The sequence below is a fragment of the Bacillus rossius genome, chromosome 13, assembly GCF_032445375.1.
Source record: "Bacillus rossius redtenbacheri isolate Brsri chromosome 13, Brsri_v3, whole genome shotgun sequence".
In the NCBI taxonomy this organism is placed as follows: domain Eukaryota; kingdom Metazoa; phylum Arthropoda; class Insecta; order Phasmatodea; family Bacillidae; genus Bacillus; species Bacillus rossius.
The window spans coordinates 20,435,414-20,451,711 of NC_086340.1; the positions used below are offsets into that span (position 1 = coordinate 20,435,414).

At 41.4% G+C, this 16,298-nt stretch overlaps 1 protein-coding gene across 4 annotated transcripts in view; it reads left to right on the plus strand.

Moving 5' to 3' along the window:
- Positions 1 to 16,298, plus strand: part of LOC134538321 (neurexin 1) — a 449,323-nt gene that overhangs the window by 284,414 nt on the left and 148,611 nt on the right. For all 4 annotated transcript variants that reach the window (XM_063379534.1, XM_063379535.1, XM_063379537.1 and 1 more), the window contains one exon: positions 5,903 to 6,055. In XM_063379534.1, coding sequence (XP_063235604.1) covers positions 5,903 to 6,055 — 153 coding nt within the window. The remainder of the gene's footprint in view (positions 1 to 5,902; positions 6,056 to 16,298) is intronic.

The following is a 16,298-nucleotide window of genomic DNA, read 5'->3' on the forward strand; positions in this document are numbered from 1 at the left end:
CCGACCGTCGCTTCTTCATCCACGACTCCCTGCAGACCGTTGCTTCCCCCTCCACGACTCCCTGCTGAGCTTTGATTCCTTCTCCACGACTCCCTTCCGACCGTTGCTTCTCCCTCCACGACTCCCTGCCGACCTTTTATTCCTTCTCCACGACTCCCAGCCGACCGTTGCTTCCTCCTCCACGACTCCCTTCCGACCGTTGCTTCATCCTCCACGACTCCCTTCCGACCGTTGCTTCCTCCTTCACGACTCCCTGCTGACCGTTGCTTCCTCCTCCACGACTCTATGCCGACCGTTGCTTACTCCTCCATGACTCTCTGCCGACCGTCGCTTCCTCCTCCACGACTCCCTGGCGACCGTCGCTTCCTCCTCCACGACTCCCTGCCGACCGTTGCTTCCTCCTCCACGACTCCCTGCCGACCGTTGCTTCCTCCTCCACGACTCCCTGCCGATCGTTGCTTCCTCCTCCACGACTCCCTGCCGACCGTTGCTTCCTCCTCCACGACTCCCTGCCGACCGTTGCTTCCTCCTCCACGACACCCTGCCGACCGTTGCTTCCTCCTCCACGACTCCCTGCCAACCTTTGTTTCCTCCTCCACGACTCCCTGCCGACCGTTGCTTCCTCCTCCACGACTCCCTGCCGACCTTTGTTTCCTCCTACACGACTCCCTGTCGACCGTTGTATCCTCCTCCACGACTCCCAGCCGACCGTTGCTTCCTCCTCCACGACTCCCTGCCGACCTTTGCTTCCTCCTCTACGACTCCCTGCCGACCGTTGCTTCCTCCTCCACGACTCCCTGCCGACCTTTGTTTCCTCCTCCACGACTCCCTGTCGACCGTAGCTTCCTCCTCCACGACTCCCTGCCGACCGTAGCTTCCTCCTCCACGACCCCCTGCCGACCGTAGCTTCCTCCTCCACGACTCCCTGCCGACCTTTGTTTTCTCCTCCACGACACCCTGCCGACCGTTGCTTCCTCCTCCACGACTCCCTGCCGACTTTTGTTTCCTCCTCCACGACTCCCTGTCGACCGTTGCTTCCTCCTCCACGACTCCCTGCCGACCGTTGCTTCCTCCTCCACGACTCCCTGCCGACCGTTGCTTCCTCCTCCACGACTCCCTGCCGACCGTTGCTTCCTCCTCCATTACTCCCTGCCGACCGTTGCTTCCTCCTCCACGAATCCCTGCCGACCGTTGCTTCCTCCTCCACGACTCCCTGCCGACCGTTGCTTCCTCCTCCACGACTCCCTGCCGACCGTTGCTTCCTCCACCACGACTCCCTTGCGATTGTCGCTTCTTCATCCACGAATCCCTGCGGACCGTTGCTTCCCCCTCCACGACTCCCTGCTGAGCTTTGATTCCTTCTCCACGACTCCCTTCCGACCGTTGCTTCCGCCTCCACGACTCCCTGCCGACCTTTTATTCCTTCACCACGACTACCAGCCGACCGTGCTTCCTCCTCCACGACTCCTTGCCGACCTTTGCTTCCCCCTCCACGACTCCCTGCCGACCGTTGCTTCCTCCTCCACGACTCCCTTCCGACTGTTGCTTCCCCCTCCACGACTCCCTGCCGACCTTTGCTTCCTCCTCCACGACTCCCTTCCGACCCTACTTCCTCCTCCACGACTCCCTGTCGACCGTCGCTTACTCCTCCACGACTCCCTGCCGATCTTTGCTTCCTCCTCCACGACTCCCTTCCGACCGTTGCTTCATCCTCCACGACTCCCTTCCGACCGTTGCTTCCTCCTCCACGACTCCCTGCTGACCGTTGCTTCCTCCTCCACGACTCCCTGCCGACCGTTGCTTACTCCTCCATGACTCCCTGCCGACCGTTGCTTCCTCCTCCACGACTCCCTGCCGACCGTCGCTTCCTCCACCACGACTCCCTGCCGATCGTTGCTTCCTCCTCCACGACTCCCTGCCGATTTTCGCTTCCTCCTCCACGACTCCCTTCCGACCATTGCTTCCCCCTCCACGACTCCCTGCCGACCTTTGCTTCCTCCTCCACGACTCCCTTCCGACCGTTGCTTCCCCCTCCACGACTCCCTGCCGACCGTTGCTTCCTCCTCCACGACTCCCTTCCGACCGTTGCTTCCCCCTTCACTACTCCCTGCCGACCTTTGCTTCCTCCTCCACGACTCCCTTCCGACCGTTGCTTCCCCCTCCACGACTCCCTTCCGACCGTAGCTTCCCCCTCCACGACTCCCTGCCGACCTTTGCTTCCTCCTCCACGACTCCCTTCCGACCGTTGCTTCCCCCTCCACGACTTCCTTCCGACCGTTGCTTCCCCCTCCACGACACCCTGCTGACCTTTGCTTCCTCCTCCACGACTCCCTTCCGACTGTTGCTTATTCCTCCACGACTCCCTGCCGACCGTTGCTTCCCACTCCACGACTCCCTGCCGACCTTTGCTTCCCCCTCCACGACTCCCTTCCGACCATTGCTTCCCCCTCCACGACTCCCTTCCGACCGTTGCTTCCTCCTCCACGACTCCCTGTCGACCGTCGCTTACTTCTCCACGACTCCCTGCCGATCTTTGCTTCCTCCTCCACGACTCCCTTCCGACCGTTGCTTACTCCTCCACGACTCCCTTCCGACCGGTGCTTCCTCCTCCACGACTCCCTGCTGACCGTTGCTTCCTCGTCCACGACTCCCTGCCGACCGTTGCTTCCTCCTCCACGACTCATTGCAGACGTTTCTCAGTTCTTGGGATACAACAGTAAACTAACTCGCGGGCCGTCTTCCAGTACTTGTCCAAACCGAATCCCCAATAAGGAAAAAATCCGGCAAACGTTTTTAATAAACGATACAAGAAACTGATTTCAACGCATTCTAGCTGACGTTTAGCAGTCATCGATAAAATTGTTGCGACAAAAAGATTAGATAGAGGTAGCAGCACAATCGCAAAAAAAAAATATAACTGCATTTATTTTTTTCTCAAGTACTTTTCAAAATTGCGATTATTTATTGTTATAACTTTTAAAGTGTACAAATTGCATTCCAGGATAGTTTCTCTATCATGAAGTTTTATTTAGCACACTAACACGCTTGGTACGTCCACCGATGATCACAAAAGTGACTATATACGAGTCAATGGCACCACCTGGACGAAATCAACGAAAAAGTGAGCTCTGTACGAGCGCGTAATTCGGGCAACAGATCGGCAACGGACAGGACACCAAAATACGTTCCCTAAAAATAAGGCACTGGCCGTCTCCTGTCGTGCACTAGGAATACGGTTATGGTACAGGTGTAGCGTATTCCACACACAAGCCTATATTTTTGTGTCTTGAAATCCCCGCCAAAGAAAAGCAGTGAAATAATATTCAGCCAAAAAAAAAAAACGCTTATCGCTTGTATTTTTACTTTCCTTGCACTGTAATCACAATAACGCGATGAGAAGATGGTTATGGATGGTTATGCGACAGTAAAATATCGCGTTATCGTTTTTACCCGCGTGACAACCTAAAATAAACTACTGAATGTTAAATTATTCTTTCAGTTGCATACGCACCAAACCTACTACTGCCATAAAATTCTTGCAGGTAATTTTTTTAATGTTCATGTTTGAGAAAGTAATTTTTGTAATTCAAATTTAATATCCAGTTGTAAATAATCACTGTGCGTGAACACATTTCACAGATTTATCGGATAAATACAGTAAACAAAACCTTAAAAAAAACACAATAATTATAATGGAATTCCCGATGCACCAGTTCAACCATCTTTCGAAAACAAAATTCTGACACTCATTTCAGTAACGCCAAGCCAGCGACACTATGGAAGTAGGAAATAGGGAATTCGTTTGCGTCCCCCATTTTTGTCGCGTTGGTTGGAAATCTTGGCGTCGCCGCCGGCCAGTGACCCTAATTACAGAATAAATAAGATGTGGTAGTTATTCGTGGTGGCAATTGCTGTCATTGCTAGCCAATCCCTGGCCAAAGAATGCGGGTAAATGCTACATTTCCTGCGCGTTTTTAAACCCGCTTGTTCAGGCGTATAAGGCTTAGGCCTGAGACGCACTTTTATGTACCTACCTAATTCAAGACCCTAGAAAAATAATGTGGCAGTTTTGTTCTAAATAGTTACTAGTTTTCATTTTAGCTTGAGCACCGAGGAATACATTAACTGTTACATGTGGTTTGAATTGTCATCAAGTGTAAAAGAATAAATAAAATACTACCTTTAATATAAACTGTATAACGGTTACGATCCCCGGGTAAAAGAATGGTTAACATAGTAGGACTATATTATATTGAAGAGTAGGCCTACACTTTCAGTGGCAATAGACGTTACGTAAAAACGCTTTTTTTTTTTTTTTTTTTTTTTTGCCGTTTGCAAACGTTGCGTGACTGGAGGAGTTTCTAATTCAACATATCGGTGGAACAAAAAGTGGGAACATTTTCCAGCAGTTCTTTAAATTTTGTGCGGTTTGTCTGATAGTCCCTTTTTCTCTCTCTCTCTAACTCAGTTTTTATTACGTTTCCTTCCGAAAGAAAGAAAGAAGCAGGGTCAGTTGTGAAAGAGTGGCCGGAATGAGCTCAAGCATCGCTTTAATTACATTCCTTAATTTCCTTCCTATTCCTTTTTATAGCTGCCAAGTTCATTTTATAACGTCGCAGTACTGTCTATCTAAAGTTCGGAAGCGTAATTTTTTTAATTGTAAATGTTACAGCTCCAATTAAACCCCACATTAAATGGTTAGTTCATTTAGTCATGATCGGAGCCTACATCCTTATTGCTGCAGACGCCACGTACGCAGTGTAGGGAGTCCAAGTGACTAAAAAACAATACTAAATATATTTAATGGTTAACTGGAAAACCTAAGGTTCACTGAAATGAAGACAGACGCCGGAAAAAAGCCCAAGCACACACGAAACTCAACGATCGCTCGTGCAACTTTTTGATTGGAATAAAAACATTATGCGAGAATTCATAAAAAAAAATGTTTTATGATTTTAGAGTATTTAAAAAATTTTCTTACCTAACCTACTCAAGCTTTCATTTTTGTTACGAACATAAAACCAAAGAGAAACTTTACAGTATTAACTGTGTAATTAATTTTAACAAGATGGACAGTATTTTAATAACATTCCTTGTCGAAAATCATGTCCAAAGCAGGGATGTAGTATTTTTTTTTTCAAGTCATTTTTCACTTTTATTGACACCGTCTCATTACGTAGTTCAACATTTCGGTCTGCTATTGAAACGATTCCATAGTCGACGCAGCTGCTCCGGCAGCGGGTTCTAGCGGCGGGTGCCGAAACCACGTTGAGATTCGCGTCAGGAAATGCAGTTACAGACACGATTTGCGTGTAAAGTTCATCACGCCCGGCTGTATCTCGAAAGGATACTGCGTCAAGTTTCCCGTGTCCCGAGTTTTCGTTGTCGCGAGAGGGTGTTCGCAACGTGGCAACACCGCGAAAGCGGCTCGTGGCCGAGGTTAGACCTTTTAATATATATATATATATACTGTATAGAAGTCGCGAGTGGATAGGATTTACTCTACGTTTTTCAGGAGCGTATGATGAGCAGCTTGGGAACTTCACCGCTGCAGCGCGCTGCCGTAACGCCCTGTATCGTCTTGGGTTGTTATTTACACGTTAGAGCGCAGCACTGTCGCCCGCTGTCATTCCCCCGCGCCCCCCAACTACCCAACATTCACTGCAGCTCAAAGGTCGTTCAACGGTAGGGGGAAGGGGTGTTTGAAGAGTTCGACACTTGTCCGCTAGGGACCACCACAAGTCGATGGCCCCTAGAGATGGTGGCGATTGCGGGCGGTGAATTCACCAACTACCTCAAAACCGTTTTAGAAATTTTAACCTGGGCTGGCGACTTCCATACAGTATATATATTCAAAGGTTAGACGTCTCGGCGTGGTCACGTGAGGCGTGTGTTGCCGCAGGTGGAGTTCACGGCAGACACGCTGAAGCTGAACCTGATCGAACTGGGCCGCGCCGGCAGCAAGCTCATCACCGTGGCGGGCCACGTGGACTTCATGTGCCAGGAGGTGGAGGCCGCCGACCCGGTCACCTTCACCACGCGCGACTCCAACCTGGTGAGTTCCACCAGGCAGACACACACCGAGGACCTTTCCCCGGATGCATCCTCGGCAACAGCTAGAGACCGGGGAGAAATTTAGCGGGTTCAACGATCTCCCAGGATGGACTCCAATACAGAGACGTCGGAACGTTTTCATGAGTGGGAAGGGGGGGGGGGTGAAAAGATGTATCACACTTACCTCAGTGCTAGAGCGGTGGTCCAGGGACCCTCCCCCGGAAAAATTTGGAATTGTAGATGCAAAATTGTGCTAATTAATGAGTTTCCGAACCAAAATATTATTCATATACCATTCCAAGATTTGACGACGTAGTATGTATTAAGTACTACTCTGACAGTAGATGTAGTACAATTTAAATAAAATACCATATAGGAATTTGCAATCATTTTACAGTATATTGACAATCATAAATTTGAGTTTTCTAATCAATGTGATCACCAATGCAACGTTTGTAACTACTGGTTGAGAAAAATACTACTAGGACCAAACATTTATTCTGGGAAAAGGAGGGGGGCGAAATGCTACTCTCGCCCCCCCCCCCCCCCCCCCCCCCCCCCCGTCAAATGCATAACAGCACGGGGGCGATTCGCCCCTGCTGCCCCCCCCTGTTCCGACATCCCTGCTGCAATATATGATCTACACACTCGGGCAAATGCCAAAATGTTCATTGGCTGCTGCTGACTTGTGAGTCGTCTCAACTGGGTGGACTGTGATTCGACACTTCTATGAGTGAGGGTCTCTAATTGGCCCTCAGTCCTCCAGATTAAAAGTGGACCAATGACAGAAGCAGCACTAAGGTATAATTATTTTAATTTTAGCATAACACGAAATGAACACGCGAATTTTTCAGGTCTCTAGCAATAGTTTTTATCCCCGTTTTATAATCATCGCTAAATCAACCTGTATACCAGTAATGTTCGCAGGCTTTCGCGGCCATTGTCTGGAGTAGCTTGGCTTCTGGGTTGCAGCCGCGTCCTTGGCGAATGATTCACCGACGTTTCGGTCGACGTTACAGTCGCCATCATCAGGGAGCAGTTACCTACTGAACTGCTCCCTTATTATGGCGAATGCAGTGTCGACCGAAACGTCGGTGTAGTATTCGCCAAGGACGCGGCTACAACTCAGAAGCCAAGCTACTTCAACATTTACATTGTTTATAATATCTACTATTTATAAGAGTGAAAATTTACATTTCGTCCAATTCATTATTTACCATCTGAATAGGAAATTAATATAATATATTTTAAACCTTTAATCATAGAACAAAAAAGTATAACGTCAAAGGAATCAGAATTACTTTATTTCATATTTTAAACCAATGCATATTATCTAATTCATAATAATAATGAATAAAAGTTATGTAATTCTAATTATTAAATAAATAAAAAATAATAACTGAATCAATAATAAAGAGAGGGATGTCATATTTCAATTTTGAAATTAAATAAATTATATAAATTAAATAAATGTCTTAAATAGTATATAATAGTATGTCCGAGGACAGGGTTCAGGGTGTGGTATCTCTGTCCATTTTGTATTGTGACGTAATGGCGGCCATCTTTGATTCCGCTATTTTTTTTCCGCTATTTTTAATTATGACTCACATCTGTCAATTTTGATTTCCACGATTTTGGGTTCTACAACTTTTCGTCATTTTCAATTATTACATCATCGTTGCAATTTTTAGTTATGGCCGCCATCTTGAAAATCCATAATTATTATCAAAAAATTGGGGAAAAAATTAAAATTTATATAATACTATTTTAATAAAAATTTATTTAAAATCGCACTTTCATCATGGAGCTCGGAGTCCTTTGTTCGAAACCAGTGAGTATAAAATAAAAATGGTGACGAATACTTCCTCCACAGAGGACAGACTGACCTCCCACCACAAATGCCAAAGAATATATATTGCATCAGCCAGTATTATGTCACAACCGCCATCTTGTTATCGTTTGCTAGAGGGCGCTACCACCATGTTAGTTTAATTTTTTCCCACTAGACTGCAATAATTATTTATTGCCAGGGCGCCCACCATTTTGTCAGCCATTTTGGAAAACTGTATTTATTAAGCTAAGAATTCTGAGAAAATGCCAAAAATCAACAATAAATCACTTATAAAATTTGATTAATTCGATTGATATCCATCCTCGATTCGATCCCAGGTCGATGCAAAAAAAAAAGTAGTTTTAGGTAAACAAATTTTATTCAATAAAATATGGCGAAAAATCCTTAAAGCAGCTTCGGTTCCTATTACATATTTGCAACCATCTTTTAAATTCGAAATAATTAACCTATAAATTCGGAAAACATCGTCTGGTAATGTAAGATTGACTCGATAGATTTCCGTCCTTGGTTTTATTCTCGGCCAGTGATAAGAGTAACTAAAGCTTAAAATAATTTTTTAATTCTTTATCCCGTTACCTTTCGTAAAGTTTATTAATCATCCTCTCTACGAAAAAGACTCTATACAAGATAACCTTTCCAACGAAATAAATCTGTTGTCGCTGTGCCTAACTTGGATGTCTAATTGTTCGATCCTTGGAATACATTCCAACGAGGTATTGTACAATGTTAGGCGTATAGGCCAAGCGTCTCCGAACCAAGAGGTATTTTTCAATTATATTCGACGAACCTTCTAAAAAGACCATGTCCAATGTCAGGCGTTCAGACCAGGCATCTCTGAACCACGAGACCAATCATGTCCTGGGTACAGATTTAACGATCCATAATCAACGAAAAGGAAGCACAATCAGAAGCAAATTCAACAAAGAGGAAGCACAATCAACGAACAGGAAGCACAATCGGAAGCACATTCGACAGAGAGGAAGCGCAATCAACGAAAATGAAGCACATTTGGAAGCACAATAAATGAAAAGGAAGCACATTTAGAAGCATAATCAACGAAAATGAAGTACATTTAGAAGCTTATTAAATAAACGGAAGCACAATCAAGTTCTCTCAAACTCGGCCTCCTCTTTGAATTACCTTTGTATTATATTTAAACTATGATAGTGTCGAGAAACAGTTTTATAGCACTTTACTCATTATCGGAGACAAATATGAATCAGTGAAGGCAGTGGGTTGGTGTATTTATTTTGATCATCAAAACTGTGTCGGATAGAAGTAAATTTTATTCGCAGGTCTTAACAAGATTTTTCAGTTTATGTAAGTTTGCAAGCTGTGAAAAAAGTGGATCCATTATACTATCTAAAGAGGTCCTTTTACCAACAGGTCCTTTCCCAATTCAACTGTCATTATAAAGGTTTTGGTCATGAGTTTTATTTTTTATTATCATTATAATTAATTATTAACCGGTACAATTTTCATTTAGTAGGTTTATGCTTTCTATTCTTAATATAGTATTAACTTTAGGTAGGCTTGTACTCCTGATATAACTACAGGAACATATATTACACAAAGGAAAGGGATACTTGTCTCTATTCACTGTGTGCGAGATCATAAAATAGGCTCTTATATTCTGTCTCATTTTAAGTGTCCTAAATTTGACAGTTTATCAAAAGTATAGTCATAGGTATATCAATCTGTTAAAAGTGTTTGTAAACAACTTTATGTAAAAGTTATCAGTGTTAGCAAACAAACATCATTTGTGATGTTTCACAAATGACTTACTGTAAATTATTTTGTAAATGGAAATGAAATATTCATTTAAAAATATATTTTTGAAAATATTTATATGAAAACAACTATATCACTACAAAATGGTGTTAGCAGTTATACTTGGTTCGGATTCTTGAACGAGTATTTATGTTTTGAGTTGTTTCAGTACCTACATTAATTAAAGTTATTTATAAACCGTTCCATAAATCGTTTTCCATTATTAACTGCGCAAATAAATAAGCATACGAAAACGAAATAAAGCCCGAATGTTAAATGGTTTTAAAATGTATAAAACATCAATCAAAATTTAGTATTAAGCACCCACATTCCTAAGCGAAACAATTGTATTTTTTTAACGTGTTTCACATGTGCAAAAATAATCATAGCAATGTGTTGTACTGTTTATATTTCTTTCCGAAGGAATGTTTTGTAAAAGTACAAAAATAATTCTGTGCAATTGGGAAAATATAAGTTACCACTGGTGTTACTTTTGAGAAGTGCCGAATTTGAGACAAGATTCATGACACAGACAGTAAGCTCTCGGCGTTCAAAGAGTGTCTGAAACGTACAGTGACTCGATCCGGGTTTATGAGGGGAGGGAATTCCCTTGCTTCTGAATAATGGGGTGTGAAGCAGCCCGAGGAAAGAGTGTAACTCGCTTGCGAGGTTAATGGTTCGGTTCTTGTAGGTACGGGCGTCGTCACTGATGGTATTCCAAGTCACTTGATTTCAAATCGAAATTCCTGCGCAGAAGGAACACTCTGCAGTGTCAGTTCTTTGGCACCAGCTTTTGGAAAACTCATCATAACAAACCTCTTCAGAAGTATTTCCTCACAAACAGTCGCTCTGGCAAACTTATCTTTTGCGATCGTGTTTTTCTCACAACTTCGTTGGGTTTTGCTGCTTGGCATTAGCTGTAAGGTGAACGAAAATAAGGCAAGTTTTTCAGACATGGAAACAGAATAGCTCACCTTAAGTGATGCTAAAATACACAGCGACATCTAAGTCAATGAATGCCAACTTTACTTGTAAAAATGTTAAAACTACGATTAAAATGTGTATTTGAGTAGCTGCGCCAAAATAAAAATCTTCGCCACGCTAAAATTTTTCGATTTTGAAACTGGGAAAAGTTCGCATCTAAAGTGTTATCATTATTATCTATTAAATAATTTTAACTATGCAATAAATAACAATATGCCTGATTTGGGTATCCTTTTAGAGTCTTTAATTTTACTTTCATCATCATGTTAATAGCATAACTGCTAGTGTAAACAAAACGGCAGGGCTGGTAAAGTATCTTACTTATTTTGCCAACTGGCCTGACTCTATACTAAGTGTCTATTTCACTTGAGTAAATATTACTTAGTCATCGGGAGCTCCTTAACCACAGCATAGACTTGAGCTGTTTGGATGAATTACTAATAACAACTGTTTAATAACCTTTCTGAGCAATCCATCTATGACAAACCCTCGTTGCCCTGAACGCGCATACAATGAAATTTATAGAAAAAAGTATATACTGTTTTTATGATAAATTGTTTTTTACGCGTTTACCATAGCTCCGAAATGTTAAAAAAATTTGACTAAGAGTTCCTGTTTCCCAACACAGGACACGTCAGTTATTTCAAACATTCTACAGAAGTCATGAACTGACAAAAAGCTGCACAAACAATTCTAACACCCGTCTAAAAGGTCTGGGCTCGGTTATGATACGAAAACTTTAAAATAAATACATTATTTATTGTTTTATTAATGTTTCACATAATTACCACTTTTTAACTCATAATCTCACTTAACATATTATTTACTTAACATATTATTTTTATTATTTTTTACTGTCCTTGTTATTCTGTGTTATGTTTATGTTATATCTTAAGTTTTGTTTGTATACGTTTATCCTGTATTTATTAATTTTTTAAGTGCCTGCCTTTTAAAGGCCCAAACTGTTGGTAAGCACTCAAATTCCAAACAAATAAATAAAAATAAAATTTTATTATTATAATTAAGAGTTGCAATTGCTTATACAGTATGCATGTATACCTAGGCACTATATTTATTAATTTAGTCTCCATAACTCATATAAATATATGTTCAAACTAAACATAAAAAAATGTTTATTTTATTTAAGATTTTACTAATGTGTGGTACTTCGTTTGACATTTTTAAATTAAAGAAGTTTTTATTAATCCTTATCTCTTAAGTGAAGACTGAACATATGAGCAGAGCTCTTTTGAATCAAGTGAGATGTAACAGTTGTTATACCATAACAATAATTGGTTTCTAATCCTACACGTGTCCAAGGAAATGTCACGTTTTCCCACTGTCTTTAGGAAAATAAAATATTTCTCGTCGCGAGTCTATAGTGTTGACTAGATTTAAACATGTATATCCGAGTATGAATAATTACTTCTATCTAAAACTTACGCTTTACTTAATGAAAAATGCTTGTCAGTGGTGCTACCCTAAATTAATAACAACACTATAAAGTACGCGTACACGAGTCAGTCGCCTAGATGAATGGATGAAATTAAAGCACATATCTTCTCAAATTTTTGTTTGATATTTCACTTTTTTTTTGTGTTGTAATTACCAGCGGAAAAAAAAATTCAAGTGTCTCGATCATCACCAAAAAAAAAATACAAAACCAGAAATTCGATTATTAATTCGGAAGCTATTTTTCATTCGTGAAAATGACATCCAGGAAAATATTGGGCTTGACAGCTGAAGCGAAAGCGCTGCACGAATGCCGAACAGCCAATCAGAAACAACGGTTGTGATGACGTCAGAGCGGGTCGAGGGCCGCCATTCCAAGTGGGGACGTGTGATTGGCAGTCCACAATCATCGTGCGGCCATGAGGGATTGTGTTCGCAACCACAAAACATTATTGTTCTTCAAGCTAAACATTTTTTTTTTTCGGAAACATATCTGCCAAAATATTTTACTGCATAGAATACACTGTTGAAAATTTTGAGATATTTATTATTATACAGTTAAAAATCTTTAAAGCAAAGACTAAAAATTATAACACAAATTTCTCACATTAAGTAAGATTTAACTGAAACCATACGAAACAAATAAGTGTTGTCTGATCATAAACGTTCCAAGGAAATCTTTACTTTTTTAATTTTGTGCATGGTACAATTACTAACACATTCCTGCGGTATTTACAAAAGGTTTTCTGCAGCTCCATATTTGTCATCAATTGGGACAGTAGCGAACGCTTATAGAGGCGGGGGGGGGGGTTACATGGAACCAAGGGATTAATTATTCCTAGGGGCATGCATATTTCGCGAAAAGATTCCAAGACTAGCTGAAAGTTAAAACACTGTAGCGATGACTGTGTTTCGTGATTGGGTGAGTTTCTTTCAGGTGCATCTCGATTGATAGAACACCAATCTCAGTAATTCATTGCGGAAGAAAACGCGTCCTGAATGGCTCGGTTAAATAAGGCAAATACTTCTCTCGCTGACGGCTGCCAATCACAAGGGAGAAACCGCTAGTGCAGGTATACCTTGTTGCAGTCTAATAGGCATTCCGACTTTTTTTTTTTGCGAAAAATGCCTGCCTCTAATTATTCCCTCCAATTCAATTAATTCCATTAAGAATGATTTGTGAAAGGTATGTTTAATGAACGGGTTGCATATATTTTGCGAGATGTGTTAGTGTTGATGTACTTTACAGAAGAAGCTGGCTAATTAAAAATACCCGGAAATTTCGCGTATTCATTTGGCTTCAGGCTGAAATTCACAATCCTATATATACTCTCCGCACATATGCTTTCATATTGGCTGGTTTCTTACTGCAGAAACTCCCCTTCCTTGTAGAGGGTCCCGTGATTCGAAAACTCTACTGCTAGCTGGTAGATGACTGTACTACAGTCGTAGAGGGGAGTGATTCAATAATCAAAAATGGCTAATAAATATTATAAGTTTAAGGTCAGTTGTTAAAATAAATTAAGTCGATTTCAAAGTAAAGTAACTATTTGTAAACCCAATGAATTCTTTAGAGGAAAAAAATAGTGTACACGAAGAAAATAAATACTGTGTCATGGAGCATTCTCGTGAGATAACAGCTAAGCTAGCTATTTCGGCATGAAATCACGAAAGTACCATCACGAATATGAAAGAGTATTGCGAGATTAACTCTCAAGTGAAGCTATAACCAGGGATTAGAAAATTCACGGTTTCATTTTTCACTAGCGCTACCTGTTGAGGGGTGTCAGAAATAAAAAAAGAATCGACTCGCCCAAAACGTCTGCTATTATCCTGGGGCTAATGGCGCAGTCTGGTGTTGCACTCTGGCGGCCTACAGGGGAAGGTAGCTGGGAGGTTAGCAAGTTTGACACCAGATGTCGCGAGGGTCCGCTCCACGGGCTCGTGACACGAGAAGAAGTAACTGTTTCTGCCGCTAGATGTCGTGTGTGGTCCATCTTTGCACATATTTTTTCTATGGCAAAATGTCCTTGACGCCGGCCAACGCTTGGCGGGGTTCACGACCGGTCAATGGTCCTGGGCTAAATTCTTAGAACCGAGAGGGGAGGGGGTGGACAAAAACGCAACGACGCTGGGAACGAGCGTCCATGGCGTGACTTTCGAGGAGAGAACCTAAGATGTATGTGTGACGTTAAAAGCTATGGTAAGCTCGTCTCTGAGAAATGGTAACAACTCGTCCAGAGCTGTTGTATGCAGTTTTAGTCATGAATTGAAGTAATGTTACAGGCCTGGGACGTGACTGCAAGCGAGAGAAATGTCAAACGGGCTGCCAACGAATTCTTAGATTTGCAAAAGTTCAGATAGGTCTCTGAGAAATGTGCTTCAGTCTACTGGCACAAAGTTTAACTACGTAGTGTACACCGGCCTAACAAAGAGTAAATCGCCCTTTTGTAACTAAATTATATAGCAAATAAAATTTCCAAAAATAATTTAAAATTATAATAACAATTAAGAAAAACGTGCCGAAATGCCTAATTTCAGGCACACTAGGATAGACTCCACGATCCTTTATGTGAGAACTGTTAGCTAGAAGGCTCGTGATTCGATGCTTCTTTCGTTGAGGGTTCTTCATTGGCTTAGAGCACTTCAGGTAAACTGTGGTCCAAAACGGAAGCAGCAAAATGTTAAAGTATTTTGATTCTAGCCTATCGCGAAATTTTCCCGTCTCTAGCTATAACAATGCCATCGAGATATAGTCGTCAAGAAACGGCATGCCTAACTTCAAATACAAGCTATAACCATTTGGATGACTTTACAACTGGTGCAAAATCTGACGTAAGCCTGGTCACAGTGAACGAATAACCAATAATGAGAATCATTAAATAAAAGTATTTATATAACAGTTGGGATTAATAACGCAATCAATTAATGATTAACATCCATATAAGAAAGTTATTAAAATAAGGTGTAATATCAGGATTTTAAAATGTTTTTTTTACTAAGGATGTAAAGTGTTATAGTTAATTTAATATGTCTATTCAAAACGACAAAATGTTTAACAGATATTAGAAAATTATTTTTCTCATTTCAAAATGTTAATTTTTTTATTGCTGTATTGACTCTGGTGTCAATTTCGTTTAGATGGTAAGTTTTATTGGTAAGTTTACTAAACAATATATCGTAGTTTGATTGCATTATAATCTCTTATAAATTCGCCTTATAATAAAACGCACGCGTTTTAAATTTATCAACAGTGAGCTAAGGATACCAAAACAAATCATCAGAAATTATACTTTTTGCAAAGAGGAAATTTTCATTCCGTTTTCATCGATCACATAAAAAACTTTTAGTAGAAATTCTTCTGGTGTAGAAAATTTCGTAATTTATAAACGTCACGAACATTCTTTAAAATAAACTATTATGTTTCAATACTATTTGGCCAAGATTTGTTTTTAACTATTTAATTACACTCCTCAATCATGAAAAAGCTTGGATACCAAAAATTGGCATTACCACTACTTTATTTATATACGTTTTGGTTAAGCTAAAATTCGCTATTTTTAAATGCGGTTTGCAGGTTTTAACTTCTTAAAATGCGAAATATCCATAGTTATCTTTTATGCTGACTTAATTTTCGTCAGACCTGATTAGGTGACATCGAAAATAAACCATCTCTTTGTGGCAAGAAATTAAAAGTAGTATTTGAATGTTGTTAGTTGACTTTTGACGAGCTTTTCCGTATTTTTCTCCAGGCTTCGTCCGAGATTCCATCGTCCACGTTCTCCACGCCACAAAGTTACCTGGTAAGGCGGGCTTTCAGCCCTGCACCGGTTCACACGATGATGTTCTGCTCGCTGCACCACGCGCTACATAGCGCAGTAGGCCCATAAGCCACGTAGCAGTACTGAATGCGTACGCTTCCACTGCGCTTAGTAGCTTAGTAGCTGCACAAACACTCAGGTAATTTATTTTCATCCGTTTTTTCTGAGACAAGTCATCGTGAGAGTAATAAAATTAGTCAACGGTATCTGACGGATATAAAACTATGTATTTAAAAATATTAGTAATAATTTATTCGTAGAGGCCTGAAATTTTCGCGGATTCATTTCACGATAGGCTAGAATTTAAATACCGATACAATTGTGCTGAGTGTGTATTGGTCGCAGTTTGTGCAGAGTACTACGGA